We start from the raw sequence: 21,738 nt of genomic DNA on the forward strand, positions 1-21,738 counted from the left end.
GGGAACAATGTACAGTGGTACCTCGCAAGACGAATGCCTCGGAAGACGAAAAACTCGCAAGAGGAAAGAGTTTTTCGTTTTTTGAGTTGCTTCGCAAGACGGATTTCCCTATGGGCTTGCTTCGCAAGACGAAAAACGAAAACGTCTTGCAAGTTTGTTTCCTTTTTCTTAAAACCGTTAATACCCAGGCTGACTTCGAGGAGCAACTCATAGCACGTGGTGTGGTAGCCTTTTTTGAGGTTTTTGAAGACTTTGGGAAACCGTGCTTCACAAGATGAAAAAAATCGCAAGACGAAAAAACTCGCAGAATGAATTAATTTCGTCTTGCGAGGCACCACTGTATATGCAAAATATCGAGAATTGTGGGGGTTAGCCTGCACGGTGCCCAACTCCCTTCTAAATTCTGGGGTTCCGGATCCAACGAGGGTTAAAACTGTGTAGGATTCCATAGTTGAAGCAGCCAGGCCAGCTTCTTTGTGGGTTAATGGGCCTAAGCATGGTTATTAGTATAACAGAAGTGGTTTTGTGCCAGAGGGCAAATTGGTGGGTCTGCTTCCTCACCTGGTTTATAGTGAGGACAATGGTGTGTGAGAAAGCTGAGAGCAAGGAGCAGGCAGAAGCCAGTGAGTGAGAGCCATGCCTGATTTCTGCTGGAATCCAAGACTGTGACTATGGGAGAATCAAGACCTTCTAGGGTGTTAATGCTGTGAACCCCTCCATTGTAGGCTCAGGTTGTATAGATGTATAAATAAACCATGTATCATAAAGACAACACAGTCTCTGCTGTCTCTCATTTCAAGGAAACAGCCCTGATTAAGCTCCTGAAACCCCTGGAATGTCACACTGCTTGGAGATTAGGGTGGTGTGCAACAATACATAAAGGTAGAATGCATTCAGTTTCCAGACAGTAGGAAAATCTACTTTATAAAAACCCTGAACTTGTGGGGACAAGGACTAAACTGTGATCTTCCAGGCGTTGCTGGACTACAAATCCCATACTCACTGGTGGTTTGCCATGCTGGTTGGAGCAGATGAAAGTTAGAATCCAACATCTGGAGAGCTACAAGTTACTCAATCCCACCACAGGCATTCTCAGTCTCTGCCTCTGTGTCTGATATGGGGATGATAATACTGGCCTACCTCATCAAACTGCTGGGAAGATTACTGAGATACTGTATAGGAAGTCCTTTGAACACTTAAAAAAAAAAACCCTCAAGTTTGAGTACTTGCCTCCATCCAGAAACAACTGGGTACAATGACTGCTGTGGCACTTTATCTAGCTGCATTGTGAGTTGTTACGATACGATACGATAATCTTTATTGTTATTGTCCCATACAGAACAATGAAATTGAAAAATCTACATAAGACATTCAAAAACCAACAAGCCTGCTATCCCAGCCATCCCAACCTGGTTTGCCCCTTAAAAACTCTGATATCCCATTTTTAAATACAATATACTCCCATAGAGACTCCTTACACTGCGTTTAAAACCAAAATTGCATTTGGATAGAAACTGTTTCTCAGGTGGCTAGTCCTAGTCTTATGTTGCCTATGTTTATGTGGAATTTCCGGGGTGGGGTAGGGTGGCACGTTTCTATTTCCCCCCCATGAACCCTCATGTCTAAGAAGTCTTTAAAACAGAAGTGGCTAATCTGTGGCTCTCCAGCTGCCACTGAACTACAGCTACCAGTCCCAGCCAGCATAGCTGGGATTAATGGGAATTGTGGCATAACTACATCAAAAGCTCTGCAAGTTAGCCACCTGTTTTAAATTGTAGAAAATGCTTTTAAAAAAATCAAGTATGACCTTATGCAGTGCTCCTTTCTGCCTTCATTCTTCCCTTCCTGACTGGATAATCAGGGCTGACCTTTGTTTCTCTCCTGCCAATACACTGATGCTGATGATGCCACTGCAACTATAAAATAGTCGGTTTCACAGGCAACCTATAGTATTGTTGTCTACATCCTTGCCTTGGGCTTTTTACCCAAGCTACTGTAGAGTTGCACTGTTTTATGTTCAGTAGGTGGTAACAGCTAACAGTCAATTTAGCTAATCTATTGTTTTAATTCCAGTGATAAAGGTGTAGCATGCAGATGCTCAGTTAAATTGGCCTTCCTTTTGGACACCACCACATCGGTGACAAGGTACAGAACAGGATAAGGACTTTCCTTAAGACCCAAGGGTACATCATACAGAGCAGAATCAGCATAAATCATAAGCAACTGTGTTTATACAAGAATTGCCTTTTGCTCATAGCATGCTTTTGGGGTTCCATCACAAATGTTAAGAAATAGAGGGTGACAACAGTTTCCCTTATTCATCCATTTCTGAGGAGCAATGTAAGTGTAATTATCTTATCAATGTGCATTCCCACAATTTAGAACCTAATATTTTAAAAGTTTAGTGTGTTGGTGGGGAGAGCAACTTACAAACTGACAACACAGACTATAGAATGATTCGTTCTCGGCATACTTATATTGCTGAAAATTATTATCTCCTTATGCCCAGTTTGCATTCAAAGGACCTTGTGGTGATTTTTACAGCACTTTTATTATTATCTTAAGTGCCATCAATAAGCTTAGTGTTTTGCCTAGGTTCATAAACAACCAATGGACTTAAGAATCTAAATTTTGACAGTGGTAAGAGCAGGAGGGTAGGGGAGCAAGAAATGACCACTGTAAGGAACAAATACAAACAATGTATCTCTCACTTGGTTATTACAACTGGGAATGAGGATTTGAGGTTTAAAGAACTGTTTCAGAAAAAAGCACAGCAAAGAGTCACGGCAGTATCTTAAAGATTAACAGTTTTATTTGTTGTGACATTAGCTTCTGTGTAATAGAATTCATTTCATTAGATGCATCAGATCCAGCAGATGAAGATGATTTTAGTCCATGAAAGCTTATGCCACAATCAATCTGTTAAGTCTTTAAGATGCCCTAAGACTGTTTTTGAAGACAGAATTGCCTGGCGTGCTCTGGTCCATGGGGTCACGAAGAGTAGGTCACGACTAAACGACTAAACAACAACAACAACAAAGACTGTTTTTGCTGCAACTGACTAGCAGACAGAAGTGGCACCACAGGGAGTTCCAACCTTGTGGTGCAAATAAGATTAAACTGGCATAGGCATTTGGGGATTGGAACAGGCTGTTGAGAGAGCTGAAGGCATAGAGGCCACAGATAGACACATACAAAAATATTAGAGCAGAAGGGCAAGGTGGAACAAGCGTCTGAATTACTCTGAAGCGAAGGACAGGTTAAAAACAAAAACAGTAAAACAAAACCCGTTTGATCAGGATATTTAAAAAGCTGTGGAATTATTTTCCCAGCAATGCCAGGATTGTGTCCATATGGTATAGTCCTGCCTAAACTTTCTTATGTTTCTTTGACTTATGGTGTAGCTTCATCCACTTTTGCCATCAAGCCCTGCCCATGCTATATGATATAGTGACATAGTATGTAGGCATCTTTGAAAACACATTGAAAGGAGTAGAGAACAGCATTTTCCACAACACACACAGTTTGGACCCCAGAAATCATCAACCTAAAATAGTCTAACTGGGGCAGGGGCTTGTATTTTGCTTGTGGGAGGAGAAAAGGGGTTTGTGTTAAAAAATTGATAAGGACAGTACAGATGGTGAGGGTTTTTCCCATCTAGAATTGATACGTAAAGCACTATTTTTAAAGGTTGTGTCCACAAACTTTCTAATTCCTGTCTGTGGAATGTAAGAACAAGCTTAAATAATGCAAATTTTCCATTGGAGATAGTGGATAGCTTCACTTAATCAAGTCACTTTTATGTGTACACCACATAAAGGGAAAAACTGTGGGAACCTGTCCTCAGGATTGTGCAGTGCAGCCAGCCCCCAAGTACACGTGAAAGGGACTTTATATGTGAAGGATACATGAGTTGCTGATATGAGAGGATGATTTTTGGAAGAAGATTTATGCATCTAGCTCATTACAGGCCTTTTAAGGCAAGTTTTAAAACTGCTTCAGGACACCTAGGAGCTCTTTGACACTTATTAGGGTTGCTCAGTTAGTAGTTTCTCTGAAATGAATAAGGTTCTCTGAAAGGCAGCATGCCTAGCAATATTGATCTTCCCCCATGAAGAGCATTTTGTAAACAAGAAAACCGAAGGAAAGTAAACTTTAAAGATTGCTATACCTATACATAAAGGTAAAGGTACCCCTGACCATTAGGTCCAGTCGCAGATGATTCTGGAGTTGCGGCGCTCATCTTGCTCTATAGGCCGAGGGAGCCGGCGTTTGTCCATAGACAGCTTCCGCGTCATGTGGCCAGCATGACTAAGCTGCTTCTGGCAAACCAGAGCAGCGCACGGAAACACAGTTTATACTTCCCGCCGGAGCGGTACCTATTTATCTACTAGCACTTTTAGTGTGCTTTCGAACTGCTAGGTGGGCAGGAGCTGGGACCGAGCAACGGAAGCTCACCCCGTCGCGGGGATTCGAAACACTGACCTTCTGATTGGTAAGCCCTAGGCTCTGTGGTTTAGACCACAGCACCACCTGCGTCATACCAGGTGCAAATATTTCTCACTTTTAGAGCTCTTTTGATAAAATAATGTAGTGACCTCAAAGAAGAAAAAAGAAACACAACACAACAAATGCTTCAGAACATCATAGCAAAATCATCCAGTGTGTTTTATTTCACACAACAGCCAAGAAATCTGACTTTGACTCGATATGGCTTTCTTCTAATGTAAAGGCTGCATATACCTACAGTTAAATCCATCAACCATAGAGTAGCTGCCAAACACTGCTTTAGATTAGCAGCAAAACATTAGAACACTGCTTCCAGTGAAGCTTTCAGGCTGAGTTTGCAAGAGATACATTTTTAAAATTCTGATTTAGAATATTTTATATTTTATATGAAAACATACAAATTATTCTTTTATACATATGCTACATATAAAACTTATTGTAACTATTACTGGTACCTTTGATTATGTTTTTGCATAATGGGAAGACATGGTCTGGGCTTCAGCAGAAATAATGAAGAGCTATAATTCTGTATCGAAGGATAAAAATCTTATTTAAAATAACCAAGCAATCCCCCCTCTTTTTTTTTAAAGATACAAATATCAGGTCTGAAAGTACATTCATAAAAGAAAAAAATTCTCCCTGAGATTACCAGTGTCAGCTGCATTGTGGTAATCTTGGAATTGACAACATCATCAACAAAAGTATATAAACCAGATTTGCCATGGTATTACATATTTTCTGCCAGAGAGATTGCACATCTGTAAGACAAGTGTAATAGAGTGGAAAATCAGGCTCATTTGCCATATGAAAAAGGTCATGTGGTCCCTGGCTTAATTTTATAATGTAAGATGGAACATCTTTCTTTGTAAGTTAAGTATGCTGGAGCTCTAATGAAAGATTTGCATGCTTTATTATGCATAATTGATTTAGCACTATTTTTTTTTTTTGTAAAGCCTGAGTTTTGCTCCCAAATTATAATGTTCTCAAAATGCAGATTTCCATAAATGATTATTCATTAATACAGCATTACATAGTGTAGTACCCCACATGTTCTAAAGAGCACTGTCTTTGTAGGTATTTATAAAATATTTGACAAAAGTTTGATGAAATCCAACATTAAAATATAGTAATTATAATTACTAAAGGGCAGATCAGTTGTAGATAAGAAATAAGGATGCCATGTTCTTACTATGTTCTTAAAATCACTCTAAAGGCCATCAGCTATACTACTGCTATTTATTTTGCATTCTTCACCACTTTTAGAGTAAACACAATTTTTAAAGTCAAGTTCTACAAGATAACTAAATAAAAACCGAAGGATTTAAACGTATCTTCCCGCAGTCTGATTTTTAAACTGTTGACAGTTTTATTTTGATATACAATAACCATGCAACTGATTGCATTTGGGATGGGAGACAGGAGGGGGAAAGCCTTTCCTGAAACCAAAGAAAATACATATTTATAGGAAAATGGGTAGGAAGCTTTAAGTTTCTTCTACGAAAATTTGTTATGCAGTAATTACAAAGTTTAAATACTCTTCCATTTTAAATAAAAATAAAAGTGTCATTAAGCACATTTATATTACCATGTCAAGTGATTCCAACAAATATCACATAAAATACAGTGCATTTTCAAATCAGAGAGACAAAATACTTTCTCATTCACAGTGTTTGACATATTACAGGTAAGCTTGTTCACATAAGGGTTTATTTTAAGGTCATGCTCTTATGAACAGTCCACACCACACTGTGCCACACACAAAAATAATCTCTCAGAATGTGAAGTAACGGGCAAACCATTCCTGACGTTGTGGATCGGGTGAAGCCATTGGAGAAGCTTCAGTCTGAGGAGGGCTAAATTCATAAAAAGAAAAGACAGATTTAACCTACAACCAACAGTGAAAATGCAGAAGGCCTGGAAAAAGCACAAAGAAGCCAATACATAGCACACGATGTTTGCAAATCAAGTATCATGTCATAGGATAACCTGATTTAGTTTAATGCCCATTTCTACTATTTCCGATCATCCACTCCATTGGAGAGCATCAGCAGCACATGGTCACTAAGCCACATAAGAGGGTGGGGGAAAATAGTATTTTTGGGGAGGCGGGGGAATGAATGGGATGGCTGCCTTTTTAAAAAAATGTACTGTGGGGAAAAGCGATTTTTGGAAGATCCTCTTTTAGCATCCTTTTCTTCTGGTCAAATTAGTTGTCAGAAGTATGATGCAAGCATCATATTCTTAAATACGTGCAGAATGAAAACTAAACTATGTATTTTAACTGTTTCATAGTCCAAACTAAATTATTGTAGGTTCATGCACATGGGGTTAGATATGTTTTAACAAGGAATTCAGTGCAAAGCAAACACACTTGCCACCCACAAATATAATTCCCAAATATACCTGCATGATGTAATCTTTATATTACTTTAACGTGCTAGTAAAATGTAAATGTTAGAAAAATTAATAAAATAATCCCTACCGTTTTTGGGGGGTAATACAAGGCACGAAATAATTTGCAATGGAAACTCCAGCATCGCAATCCATGAATTCATGCACATGCATGTTAGTGGCGCCTGAGCAAACATGCATACCACATGCACAGGGAAAAATAAGGAACATTTAATATTACAGGAACTCTACTTTGCCTTTAGAAAAAAAATACTATAAAATTTTATCATTCTCTCTTCTGCCCCCAGACTATATTTTGCAGGTAACACTGAAGTGGAATTAAGAAGCAGTATGGAAAGGGCTTTTACTCACCAGATTATCAAGCACTATATATTTGACTTAATCTGATAGTAAAACTCATTCCATCACTTCCTAAAGCAAAGCTAAACTTGGGTATTTTAATGCTGAAACCCAGCATTAAATACATGCAAATATTTACACATATTCTAAGCTTGCTTCCAATAAAGATTTTATCTGAGGTAAGGAAAGGGAATAAATCAGCACACATTCATCTAACACAGAAAACAGTTTTGTCAGGTAAGATCCACTGTTACACAATAAAGACCTTTAATATGGGGATTGTAACATTCTGAAAGGACAGCTAGTAATAACACAAACATTTAACACAATTGTTCATAAATGTAAACAATTGAAAGCACATGAACCATACTGACTGTGTAGTTCATTAGAAAAATGAAAGAAGGGTTCCAGACTTATTAGAAAGGGGAGAGGAATTACATTTCAACAAGTTTTACAATAAAAAAGGAATACTGTAAAGAGGCTTAAAATATAGTGTGAAAATTAAGATTCCAAAGTAAGATTTGTACTCCTGTGTTGTTCTTAAAGACATGTGGGTTCAGCTAAAAAGAAATAAAAAATTTCTCCAAGTTAGGAAAAACAAAAACTGGTGAGGCAGTGCTCACCTCAAAACCGTCTTGGGCTCTTTGGGTGGTATAGGATGTGGAAGTGGTCTGCTGCTGTTGAACTCAATATCATGGATGGGTGAATTTGGAATAGGATCCAGGCGGTTAGCATGTCCATTGCCCACTCCACTAGATTCCAGAGCACTTAGATTGGGGACACTCACAAACCTGTTTGCTGATTTATCATTCTTCTTCTTTTGCTGCATTGAAAATAACAAATGTAAGGAAGGGCCTGTACAGATAAGGAAATTACTTGGGCTTTTAAAATTCTCATTTCATTGTTTCACCTGAAAGTGAGGGTTTGGATATTATTTATTTATTACAGTTTTAGTACAGCTGCATTTAAAGCGTTCTCCAGAGGGATACGAAAGTTAAATGCTCCAGCCAGTTTACTGCAATATTGAAGAGCTTGACTTAGCTTTAAATAATTTTGACAGTTTTAGGCTGTATGCAGATTTTTCTTCTTAAAGAACAATGTTAACTTTCTTGTTTACACTAACATGGTATTGGTCCAACTACAGAAATGTAGTGGGAGAATCTGTTAGTTTCTAGTCTAATTACAGCCTCTTCCCAATCCCCATGCAACTTAAAAGAAAACTAGTAAACTGCACTCCTAAAGGAAATCTGACAGATAGAAAAAAAACCCCTTTCTATGAAAGTATATAATGGGCTAGATCAAGACTTAGTCACAATGAGGGACCCACATGTGGGGGGCTGCTGAGGGCCCAGTCAAACATGGCACCACCCTGGTTCCACAGTACTTTGTATAGGACTATATTATCCACCAACACTCTTTCTGTGGCCATGATCTTTCTAAAATGTTTACTCACAAATGAAACTTGTTTAACAAAGGTCTTTTAAAATATTAATTAAAAGTTTCCTGTTCACAGAGTCCGCTTGTTTAACTGCTTCCCTCTTGGTTCTAACTGGAGAACTGATTGATAGCTCCTTAATTGCTCCTTGAATAATCAGTCTCTTAACTGCCCTAGTGTCAGTTTATGTTCTCATTGTGGTGGGGGGCAACATTTATTACAGATCTATTCAGTTTATTATTCTTTTCATATTTTATGTCAAAATAAAACTATAAGGAATAAAAATAATGAAAGGAAACCAGTCATTGAAGCCTCCCTGGTGAGAACAGAAAAAATAAATAAATTGGGACAACTACCATAGTTTCAAATCGACAGTAAGCAATAAAATGGGAAGGAACTGTAAATAGGAAACTTTTATCTAATCATATACGAGACCTGAGAAGCCTCAATAGTACTTTCCTGTCTACACTGGACAGGCTGGTCAATTGTGTTTTATTGCCGCAAAAAAGAGAGCCACAAATCAGGTATGACAGGAGTTTAATACTGAAAGCATTTGATAGCTACACTTTGACATTGACATTGTCCCAATTCTTTGTAAAATGTGGGTGAACAAAGAATGGCAATTCCAGAGGAAAAAGGCTAGTGTGAAAGCAACCTTAGTGAGTTTTTCCAGCCGCATGCCAAGCTGTTTCCACTAGATGGCACACATGGATCTATTCTTCAGAGTGAAGTATCCTTACTGCAAGACTCCAACAGACAGATGAACTGGTGATGCCACTAATAAGATTTTAGTATCAACCATTTATCAATTTGCAAAAACCAAACAATTATTTGCTTTTTTTTAAATCAAGTCAAAACTTCAATTTTGCCATAACATTTGTGATGTTTTGGTTGGTCCTAATAGAAAAGGTATTGTCAAACTGGGTTTTACTTTTTTTCCTAGACCAACACTGCCTCCCTTGCTTTTTCTCCACAGTGTGCATGGGATTTGGGTCTCAAGAAACAACTTCATAATGACTGCACATCCCCTGCACAATTGAATAGTCATCTAGAAGGGGCCTAAGAGATCAAACCGCAGGAAGGACTAACAATGTGGAGATTTGGAAAACGGAAACCTCTGTGTCTGCAATAATTCTTAAAAAGGTTCGGGTTGTCGTCCCAGGCAGTAGGTTGTGGGGGACAGGAAAATAGCATCCTGCTCTGATGTTGCTGCATGTCAGAGGGGAGAGGCATACCACCAACCTCTGAAGTAAGTGGAGCCTGGCTGCAATATAAGGAGTCACCGAGCATGTGCTGTACCTTTCTCTCTCATGCCATGTCACTGTCAGGACCAGCAGGAATGTAAAGGAGGAGTCAGGGCCTGAGGATGAGGAGGTATGGCTGGCTATGGCCTACCTGCTTATTAGAAGACATGGGTGACCATAGAAAGCCCTGCTTCCTTGCCCACTCCAGGAAGAGAAGTTGAGAAACTACAGTGGCAGAATATGACATGAACCTGCAGGCTTCCTTCTCTTGGACACTACTGAGAGAAGGAAGCCTGTATGGGGCACAAAGGGGAGAAAGACTTTTGTCCCTTCATGCCCTGCCCCCCTGCTGCCAGCATCTTGCCACTGATAGAAAGAAATCTCTGGGGGCGTCCTTCTTTCGGTGGTGGGTGTGGAAAGAGAGAAAAAAATCCAGTAAAAACAAAACTGCACACTCTAAAACATAATACAGGAGCATATTGCTGCATCATACACACTCCACTCTGCCCGTTCTGTCTCCCCAAGAACCAAACTTTAAGCCTTGGGAGAACAAACCCTGTATTCTGCTTGTGCTTTGCTTAGTGGGAAATAAACCACAGTGTAGGCGTGCAGAAGTGGGCACAATTCAGCAGCATGCACTAGCACACTGCTCATTGAGGAGAAGCCATCATTACTGACCATGGCTTACTGTTACTGATGCTGTTGAAAACCACATGCAGCTGGCTTTCTTTTGTGTGCCTTTCACAGTGTTATTGATCCTTTTTATTTGTGTAATATTAGTAATTCACGTTTTCCCAGTTTCGACATTGTAAATGTATGACATACCTTCACCAGAGGGTTAATAACACCAACATTAGGACTTGCATTAAACACCTTGTTGAAGTTAGTCTCCCTATTGACTAGTTCCAGTTGATAGAATTTCTTGTCATCCTAATGAATAACAAAAAGATTAAAATAAATTTCTGTATCAGTCATCTTGGATATTAAGTTACTGTGGCCAGATTGACATTCACTCACTCAAGAGCTCATTGATTACTCAAATCTGAAGGTTTAGAACTTAAACTCAAAACTGTAACTTATTACCAGAAGTCTGAAAGGTGGTCATTTTCATACTCAGCATAATTCTTACATTCATGAGTGTGCCAGAGTGATCCAACTTCATCCTCTACATGGGGATTTTTACCTACTTCCTTCTTTTCATGGACAGCTGTACAAAGAATTGCACTGGCATTCATAACTTCCTAAAAATTCTTTGGATGCTGGGATCATGCCACTGTTTTCATCTATGTCCCAAACCACATTTGCAAGTTACTTCTATATCACAGCAAGGAAAGCCACCAGTGGAATCCACCATAGCTGGGATGAAACAATGGAATTCTGAGTTCCTGCTGGGCATGTGTCCTTGTGCTAGCATGTAAGTTTAATAGGAAAAATTGCAGTGGCTCACAGAAATTGGCTACTCAAGAACACCACTCCACCACCCAAAAACACTGTGTTTTCACTTTGTACACAACATCCAAGAAGTTCAGAAGATAAGAGAATTATCATTTTGCACTCCCCACCTCCTCCAGTTTATGAGAGCTCACTTAGGGTTCCCTGTTGGAGGCTCCCCCAAATCCTGAAGACAGCACAGGGAAAACTAAACATTATTTTGAGAGAAGACATTAAAATTACTTTAAAATTAAGGAAGTAATTCCTTACTTCATTTTGGCATGCTTTTGAACTTACTTTGAATTTATAATTTAGGTCTTTACAGAGTGGTAAAAGAGCAGGTCTAAATCCATTCAGGATTATGACTGTTCTACCATATAAAAACAAGTAATTTAAGGGGTATCCAATGCAAGGACTGTATTCTCAGGAGATTTGACAAGAGTTATTAGCCTTTGGCATGCTCATACCAAAAGAGCACCAAACTGTCTTACAATCAGTTTCTTTATTAGCTGATCCCTCTCAGCAATCAGGTCTTTCAACTCTGCAATAAGCTGTACATCTTCTGGTCTTGATTCCCTGTTTTGATATTTTTCTTCCATTTCTTCTAAACTTTATAGGAGACAAAACATCACCCATGGGTTAATAATAGTCCAAAGTTCAGATATAATGCCATAAAAATCATGCTATCAAACTAGCTCAATGAATAAACCACAAGAGCTATTATGTGATCTTCTACATACTAACTGATTTCTTTAATGGTTGGCTACAATAAATGAAATGGCATTTTGAGCTTGTGGGCCACCATCTGCCATAATCAGAGTGGAAGCCACATAACCGATGTTTACTTCTTCCCCACAAAAGATACTAAAGCTAAAACAACTAAAAAAAATCCACAAATGTGTAAGACAGTATCAGACTAAGTGCTGAGGAACAATTTAGCAAGAACAGTATAAGTGCCACAAACGACAAATAGCAATTACATCAAGAAAATCGTGAGATGGCTTTAAACAGGGAATGAAGAAGCATTAAAGGAGAGAATGGAAATAAGCACACCAATTTACATAGAAGCTGTAAGGAAAGCCTAATAAAACGAAGCCTAGCATTCGTAGAGGTTAGTAACTTTTGAATACAACTGTAGATTGCTATTTGGTATTGAATCATTATTCATATTCTCGAACACTAACAAATGGGTTCAGAATATTAATTTCCAGATGAAAATAAATGAAAGGGCTAATTCACAATTATATCTTGTAGGTAGGCCATGTTGCGGGGTGTGGGGAGTACAGGTGTGAACTGGGGCTTACATGATTGGGCTGTGAACCTGTCCTGAGCTATCTATCAATTATGTCTGCATGGAAAAGCACTTTTTTCTAAAATTACTTTCAGAAGAGGCAATGGAATTACAAGTAGGTAAAATACCTTGGAAAATACCTTCTATCAGTCAGTTAGTCAGCCCAAATTTGACTCTCAGAAGGGCTCTTGGACTAGATCTGATGCAGCAGTTTCAAAGGAGTATGTATATAGAAGTAGACACTTGATTTTGATCATACATTACTATCTAAGCTTCAGGCTCAGATGAATGACAGATGATGAACAAGAGTTTATTCAGTCCATCTCATATCCTAGCACTAAGATTATATCCCCTGGCTAATTGCTGTTAGTGTGGTTGCATGGAAAGTTTAAGAGAGTCAAGTAGCTCAGATTTCCTTATATGGCAGTTTTTTCAAGGACACAATATTTTTTAATCTGACCATAACCATGTGCACAAAAATAGTGTAAGAGATGCTTACAAACACTTTTAAGTAGAAGGGGAGATGGGGTGTGTGAAGAGGTACAGTATCACATAAAGAGGGAATGAAGATGGAAGAAAATCAAAACTAAGGCCAATGTAGCAGTAATATGATGAGGTGCTTCTCCTAAAGATTAAATTCTCACTTCAAAGATATATAAAAATGCATTTGTTAGCCAGTGTATTAAAATAGTAAATTTAGGCATGGTTGGAGCTTAAGCATAGCAAGGGACTGAGATTGTGTTTGCATGCTCCACATTCCCTAGAATCATAGAATCGTATAGTTGGAAGGAACCCAAGAGTCATCTAGTCCAACCCCCTGCAATGCAGGAAGCTCCTGCAGCCAATCGGAAGCCGTGGAAGCCCCGCTGGACGTTCGGCTTCAAAAAATAGTTCGCAAAACGGAACAGTCACTTCTGGGTTTGCGACATTTGGGAGCCAAAACATTCGGGAACTAAGCTGTTTGACTTCCAAGGTATGACTGTACTGTAAAGCTGGAAAAAGGTTCTGAAAAGGTTACATCATTTAGGTCTTTTTTGGTTAGAAAAAAGGTGAATAAGTGGCGGACATGATAGAACTGTATACAATTATGCATGGTGTGGAGAAAGCTTTCCACCCTCTCATATAATACTAGAATCGGTGGTCACCCAATGAAGCAGTATGCTGGATGATTTGGGCCAGACACAAGGAAGTACTTCTTCATACAGCATGTAGTTAAACAATGGAATTTGCTACCATAAGATGCAGTGATGACCACCAACTTGGGTGGCTTTAAAAGGGAGTAGAAAATTCTTGGAGGATAACACTATCAGTGGTTACTAGCCAGGATGACTGTAAACTCCCTCCAATATTGGAAGTGGCATACTTATGAATGCTAGCTGATGAGGACTACAAGTGGTGAGAGTACTGTTGTGTTCATGTCCTGCTTGTGGGCTTCCCAAAAACATTTGGCTGGCCCCTATGAGAACAGGATGCTGGAATACATGGGTCTTGGTCTGATTCAGCAGGGCTCTTCTTATGTGACTGAATACTCTCCTGCACACAGAAAAACCAATATGTCAGAGAAAAGGACTGTAAGCCTAGCTTTCAAGCCATGTTGATTTTTTAAGTTAAGGTTTCTTTTTTAATCTAGAGGCATATTCAAGCACTTGAAGCAATCTACCTAAAGCTGAAACACTGCTGTTAAGTTTGGATTGAAAGTTTGAAGGTATTTTTATGTTAAAAATAATAATTTCATAAAAAGAGAACCAGTCCACTAAAGAACAGTGAACTCCACTTTCTACAAACCCCTGCAGAATTGAAACAAAACTACCAAAACTTTCTTTTTCTTCTACTACATTTTACTGCTATTGCAGGACAAAAGAAAACAAAGAGACAGGGACAGAGACAAGGATAACTGACTTAAAAAGGACAGCCAAGGATGAATCAGCCACAGAGATTAAATCAGACACAGTTTTCAGAATTAAACTTTTCAAGGCTTATCATATATGTCCATATTTTGCCTAACTGTTCTTTCACTAATGACAGGCTAAAGGAACCTTATCAGAAGTGACACATTTGTGGAATTCCCTCCTCAGGAAAGTTTGCCTGGTGCCAACACCCTTGTTCTCCCAGGCTTTTAAAATGTATTTTGAGCTGCAGTCCTATCCATACTTACCTAAGACCCACCAGTGTCAATGAGGCTTTCTTCTAAGTAGATATGCATAGGATTGCACTATTCTCTAACATGCTATATTTTATCTTGTTTTGCAGAAAGGCTGTGGGTGTGTCTAAATTATTCCATCAAAGTTAGTGGGTACACCCAAAAAAGACAAGTTTGGGCTTCTTTTTGAGAAGTTCCTCCACTTGTGCATGTCTCTCCAATGTCCATCATAATTTACTGAGTAATACTGTAGATCATTCCATTCAAACTCTGCCCACATACGAAATGGTTTAATGTAATAAAACTTACGAAATTTGCAAAGCTGAATTAATTTCCTTGAGCAGCTCTTGGGTCTTATTAAAATCTGCCAGCATGCTTTGTCTTTCTCTGATGTGGTCTGCTGTCATGACATCCAGCTCTTTCTCATGTTTCTTGTTTAAATCTTGTTCATGCAGCCTGTTTAATTTATTTTATGTTAAAAAAGGTTATTCTTACACCAGCTTTGTTCATCTTGACTTCCTGCCATGTTTGAAAAGGATTTGTGCATAGCATCACTGAAAAGAGCTACAAAATCTAATTCTGCTATTTTTGTTTCTCTAATCGTCTAGCTTATTTCACTAAAAAGTCATCTCCTTTAATGCTTTGCAAATAAGCATGGTGAAATGTAAACCAAAATATACTTAAGGGCACTTTAATAAATATTAAATAGTAGCTTATGATTGCACCTTACCAATAGCTAATGTCCTCTAAACTCTGCAACTTGCAAATATTGTGGGCAGTCCAAAACTTAAACTTCACTGTTACTTCATCTGACATCAAATGGGCATATGAGTCTAGCAATTTGAATCTGACTGCCTAAAATATTCTAGGTAAGTTTCAAAAAATCAAGTACAGCCCTTCATTAATTTTAGGTTGCCAAATCAATCAGAACATATTACCTGATATTGCAAATATCCATACCTAATTTGTTGGTTGGATTCACTACGTATTCTGAGAACCTCCTTCCCTTTAAATTCCAGTTCCTTGGTTAGTGCACTTATGTTCTCATGCAGAGCAAGAATCTCCTTATCCAGTTCAGATATATGGTGGTCTCGATGCCTCAATTCATCCTGTAGATCTGATATCCGGCAAACAAACTCTTTTTCCTATCAAGCAAGTATCAATAAGAATACTTTATATAACATATTCTTTGTATGACACACCTGCTTCTGGTTGAATAAACATAACTTACTTTCCCACTTTTATATTTCTAGTTACTAGATAAGAGTAAAGAATCAGATTACATTTAGAATGGCAACATATAAAGAACTATAGATAGGCATTTGTACCTCCTGCCCCTACTTTGCCCTATTTCCTCTCCTCTGCAAAATATGGTGATCATGTTAGAGCTGAAGGGAGGGCTGAACCATCATTATAAAAAGTACTTATGGACTTAGAGACAGAGCTGTGCTTTTCTACGCACACACAAAATTCCTGTAGGCTCAAGACTAGCACCTTCATGCTACCCTCTGCTGCCAGAAATACTCTCCAGCAGCACAAGTGAAGTGCACATGTGCAATCTTCCCAGGAAGGTTTTGGGTGAGGTACTGAGGTTCATTCTGACCTTCCTGCTATTTTTCTGCAAGATTAGGTGGTCTCTGCCCACTGGTTCCCTTGAGCATTATTAACCGAAAACCGGGGTGGATTTTCTAGATCAAACCTTGTTTGCAATGCATGGAAATTGCCATGGATCAGTTTTTCATACATGCACAATTCTGTTTTAGCTGTTTTGGAGGGAAACGACCTCCTTTGGTTTCTCTCTCCCCATTTTTGTATTTCTGCAGACCTCTAGGTTCACTTGGGCAAGCTGATACCTCTGTCTTGTCCATAGTTGGTGCCATTTGCCTACATAAGCACCAGCACTTAGTCTATGAAGTTGGAATAGAAGAAATGATATTGACTGAAAGGAGCCAGTATACTAAACAGGTACTAAAGGAGTTGCAATTTTTCTTAACGGTGAACATATGCTCTGTGCCCATAATTAAAAGATATTTACTCTCTTTTGGCTATGTGGAAGATATATACCTGGTGCCTGCTAAGCTCTATGCTTCTTTCAAGTTCCATTTTAGCAGCTGCTAGTTCTTGTTGATGATTATGTCTTAGTTGATCAATTGCTGCAGCATGCTGATGGTTTAGTTCTGAGCGCAAAGATGCTGGAACATAATAAACAGATTTTTTTGTATAGTTCTACAAGTAGTAACCCAAACCACACATATGTATAACCATGCATTTATTGCTTTAGGGGAATGACTAGACACGTAGTTTTTAACAAATTTGTTTTCCAGCTATGTTGCCTCCTTTAGCTGAAAAATGTTAAATTTTGTCATACAATCAATAAATAAATGAGTGAATAAATGGAAATGTTTATCAATGTAACAGTAATTATTATTATACATTAAAATTGTGCTGAATGCCAAATTAAGCACTAAAAACCTTGCAGAATTTTATTACTCTGCGGTGGACCTAGGGTAAGCAATATGATATTTCATATTACTACTCCAGATACTTTATATTACAACTCCCATCAGCCTCAGCCAGCATTGCCAATGATCAGGGATGATGAGAGCTGCAGTCCACTTCATCTGTAGGGCACCATGTGGCTATTCTTGCCAAAGGTAATTTAAATACTTATTACATTCCTGGCACTCAAACTGCAGTATTTTGATGCTTGAAAAAGTTAGCCATTGTGAGTTGCATGGAATGTGGTTACATAAGTGTTGCCTATAACATTCAGTGAGAGCAACTCAGTTTCTGCCTCATTTTGTGACCCTTTAAAGTTTTATTTCAGTTTTCAATAATTTATGTACTTTTTTAAAGGCTGTTTTTCTTTTTTTCACAGATACACACCATTTTGTGACTCCATGTGTCCACTAAGCATGCTCAGTGGATTTTTTTGCGTTTACAGGTTGCTCTCTTTTTGCCCCCCCCCCCCCCCCAGTATTTTCTGTACTTCTGCAAATCTCAGGATTCCCACATGCACGCTGCTACTTTCCTGTTGTTTCTCAGTGACCCACTTTTGGCTCTATTTTTGTGAGCACGGGGACAATGAGTTTGCTCTTTAAAAGGAATTATTAATGAATGATAGTGATATGAATAGGTGATATGCACAAATTTAACACTGAAGAAAAGGGCCTAGTAATGAAAGACTGGGACAAAACAGGCAAGATGAGGGATAGCACAAGACATCTGTCTGAAACTATCATAGGAAGATGTGTATTTCTCAAATTTGGCACAAGTTTCCATTTAAAAAAAACCAACAACAGGAGCATTATCCTGAACAGGAGGTGATAAATAACAATACTGCACCAATAAAATGGGTAAATTGTGCTATAAAACTGTGGGTATCAACTACTTCGAGAATAGTCAGCTTTTCTTCAGAAAAAGTATAAAGGTAGCCCAACACACGGGAAACCACCCATTTTCATTTTTCTGTATACTGGGCAGCACATGCTATCTGCCTTCTGCACCAGAAGTAATAGCTTATGTTTTAAATAGTCACATGAAAATACTGTACCAAGCATAGCTTTCCCTTCATCTTCTAGTTCAAAGCGAAGAGTCTGCAGTTCCTGTTCCATTTCTAGTTTGAAAGCATCCATAGCTTGCCTGTGTGCTTCTTTCAGCGCATGAAGTTCTTCTAAGTGCTTCTGTTTTAAACGTTCCTCAAGTTCCTAGCAAATTTAAAGGAGAATTGCTCTATGTGTATAGAAAAATATTCTTCTCAATCAGGCAAAATGATTGCTAATTAATAATAATAATAATAAAACAACCCGCTGTTATTAACCTTTATTTTTTTGTAACTCCAATCCCACAACCTAGAGTGTAACCCCCTCACTTTTCCATTTTCCCACTTTCTGGACAAAATGTGGGTTGTTAGGGCTTTGGTTGGGCCTAGAGGTAAGGCCTCAAGAGTAACTCATACCTCTACACATCCCTCCTACAGTTCAAGAGAAGTTAGAACACACACGTGTAGTTTCCTCTATGCCTCTCCACCCCTGCCGTTCTCCCAGTACAATGTTTCTTTGGGTGCTTTCTGAGTTCTCAAATGAAGATAAAAAAGTTCTCTGGAGTAATATCTCATAGTTCATGTTAACATACTGAAATCTGAAAATGTTAACATGCTACAAAATACTGAATGAACATGCCTTTTGCTCTTCTTCTTTTGTTTCCTCCATGTTCTGAAATGCAAGGATATGTGCTTCTTTCAAGGACTTGTGTCTTTGTTGATGCTCTTCTTCTAGCTCTTCAATCTCTTGGGCCAGCCTCTGTCGCTCCTGGCTAAATTGTGCCTGAAGTTGCTGCATTGAAGTCTGAGACTGGGAAAGCTGCATTTCTAGATTCTGCTTCAACAGGGAGATCTAATTCACAGAAAAGCAAAGGTAACTAGAAATTCAAACTATAAACACTGTGTTTATATTTACTGATAGATATTTGAGATTTTTTATTGTGGTCACAATACAGAGAAGTACAGAGATCCACAAGTGTGGTGTCCTGCCTTGCCAAATAGGAGCCCTCCCACACTACATCAAGCAGTTTCTTATATGGTAGAGGAAAGCTGGTGGGCAGCGGAGAGACTACAGGTGTACTGTGTTCACAAATGTTCTTGCATTTTTCAACATTTCCTCTCTGTATTGGGGCCTATTTTGCTTAGTAACACATTCTGGTTAATAGAAATTTGAATACCCAACTGCATGCAAGTCAACTTCTGTTTGCACAACAGGACTTTCTCTTCCTTTCCCATCCAGCTTCTAGTGTCCTCAAAATCTGCTCTAGAAAGATGGGGGACCCTATAGAGCAGAACCTGGGTGCATGCAAAATGGACTACAGGGGGGAGGAAAGGAAGGGAAAGTCCCATTGTGTGAGCAATTTTGTTGGGAAGTTGGCCAGACATCACTGGATGTCACCTACAGTATATGCCTAATCAAGTATTACTATGAACTATAACTAATGAGCAAAGAAATACCACATAGTTTATGGAATGCAGATTAGCAATGTGTCATCACCAGCTGTTTGAATGTCAAGTGCAATACACTTTTAGTGGATTGCAATCCTACAGCCAGCTGAAAGCCAGTTCAGTTGCCACAGAAAGTTAATTCAAGTGCTGCACCACTGGCAGAGAGAGTGTCCTAATGGTGGGATGGTGCTTAAGCCGCTGGAGGACCTCAATACACCCACTGAAAAGTTCAAGGATATAGGTGTCCCACTGGTAGTAGGGGCCAAAGTGAGGCATTTTGGTGTGCGTATCAGGAGCAGTCAAAGATCCATAGGATTTTAAGCCCCCTTGTTTCTCCAACACACCTTCAAAAATGGCATGAAACTTCATCAGCCCTGGGGGGATATGGTGGAGTAATGTCCCTTCCATTGGAATAAACAGCAGAGGTGAGGAATGAAAAATCTGTCACCATCCCATTTCCTGGCCTGGTTGAAGTGAGCCAAAATGGGTATAGATATGTAACTGCAATCCTACACACACCTGGGAGTAAGCCCCATTCATCTCAATTGAACTTACTTGCATGTAGACATGCATAGCATTGTGTTGAGAAATTACTTATCAATTAAAAAAGATTCTGTTTCATCACCGCAGTCAAGAGACTAAATATCAGTAATTTTTTTTGCCTAATATGTACTACCAAAATCAATGCTAATAATTCTACAGCACCTTCTAAAGAAAATTCATATCCTTTAACCCAGCTGTAATACATGCCATTATTATGAATTTGTGGCATAGCTCATGCCTTCATAAATCAATCTAAAGGCCCACTGGCAGCCTTCAATTCAGTAGATTATTTTCTACACACCCAGTAATAGGCAACATGGGTACTAGCAGGGTAGAGAGCAATGTACAAACCACACAGGCTACTCCTGCTCTGGGCAATGATTCTCACAGAGTGAGTTATGTAGCACCACCCAGGACACGTTCATCAGGCAATAAAAGAGAGTGCAACTTTAAATCCAGCACGCACTCTTACTAGCAAAAAATGAAGCTCCACTGCAGAGGCTTCTGAGGTATGACATCACTCTGCAACGGTGCTACCAAGTCATTTTGATTTGAGAAACACCATTCCAAGACTGAACTCACATGAAACAACAGTGTGGACTGAAGGCCCCTTAAGATTAGTAGTGGGGCATATGGTTTTCCAGATTGATAAAGTTAACTGATAAAATCATTGCAGTCATTAGTATGCTCTGCATTAGTCTGCAGTGGCTCATAGTACAAAACAAAACAAAACAAAACAAATTTATTACTTATACCCCACCCATCTGGCTGGGTTTCCCCAGCTACTCTGGGCGGCTTCCAACAAGAGACTAAAAATACATTAAAACATCAGTCATTAAAAACTCCCCTAAACAGGGCTGCCTTCAGATGTCTTCTAAACGTCAGATAGTTGTTTATTTCTTTGACATCTGATGGGAAGGCTTTCCACAGGGCAAGTGCCACTACTGAGAAGGCCCTCTGCCTGGTTCCCTGTAACTTTGCTTCTTGCAGTGAGGGAACCGCCACAAGGCCCTCGGCGCTGGACCTCAGTGTCCAGGCTGAACGATGGGGGTGGAGACGCTCCTTCAGGTATACTGGGCAGAGGCCATTTAGGGCTTTAAAGGTCAGCACCAACACTTTGAATTGTGCCCAGAAACGTACTGGGAGCCAATGCAGGTCTTTCAAGACCAGTGTTATGTGGTCTCAGTGGCCGCTCCTAGTCACCAGTCTAGCTGCTGCATTCTGGATTAGTTGTAGTTTCCTGGTCACCTTCAAAGGTAGCCCCACGTAGAGTGTTGCAGTAGTCCAAGTGGGAGCTAACTAGAGCATGCACCACTCTGGTGAGACTGTCCGTGGGCAGGTAGGGTCACAGCCTGCATACCAGATGGAGCTGGTAGACAGCTGTCCTGGACACAGAACCGACCT

General features: G+C 39.3%; 1 protein-coding gene across 8 annotated transcripts in view; it reads right to left on the bottom strand.

Moving 5' to 3' along the window:
• Positions 1–4,644: 4,644 nt before the first annotated feature.
• FAM184A (family with sequence similarity 184 member A) overlaps positions 4,645–21,738 on the bottom strand; it is a 61,431-nt gene continuing 44,337 nt past the window's right edge. For 3 of the 8 annotated variants that reach the window (XM_080999514.1, XM_080999516.1, XM_080999515.1), the window contains 9 exons: positions 18,983–19,195; positions 18,355–18,508; positions 16,866–16,993; positions 15,762–15,946; positions 15,111–15,257; positions 11,862–11,979; positions 10,765–10,869; positions 7,884–8,083; positions 4,645–6,362 (listed from right to left, as the gene is read on the bottom strand). In XM_080999514.1, coding sequence (XP_080855640.1) covers positions 6,281–6,362; positions 7,884–8,083; positions 10,765–10,869; positions 11,862–11,979; positions 15,111–15,257; positions 15,762–15,946; positions 16,866–16,993; positions 18,355–18,508; positions 18,983–19,195 — 1,332 coding nt within the window. In that variant the 3' untranslated portion in view covers positions 4,645–6,280. Of the gene's footprint in view, positions 6,363–6,991; positions 7,086–7,883; positions 8,084–10,764; positions 10,870–11,861; positions 11,980–15,110; positions 15,258–15,761; positions 15,947–16,865; positions 16,994–18,354; positions 18,509–18,982; positions 19,196–21,738 lie in introns of those variants that run through there. The other 5 variants (XM_080999517.1, XM_080999518.1, XR_013984344.1 and 2 more) reach the window with 4 other exon arrangements.

Source organism: Podarcis pityusensis (genome assembly GCF_964106645.2).
Source record: "Podarcis pityusensis genome assembly, chromosome: 3".
Taxonomy (NCBI): Eukaryota; Metazoa; Chordata; class Lepidosauria; order Squamata; family Lacertidae; genus Podarcis; species Podarcis pityusensis.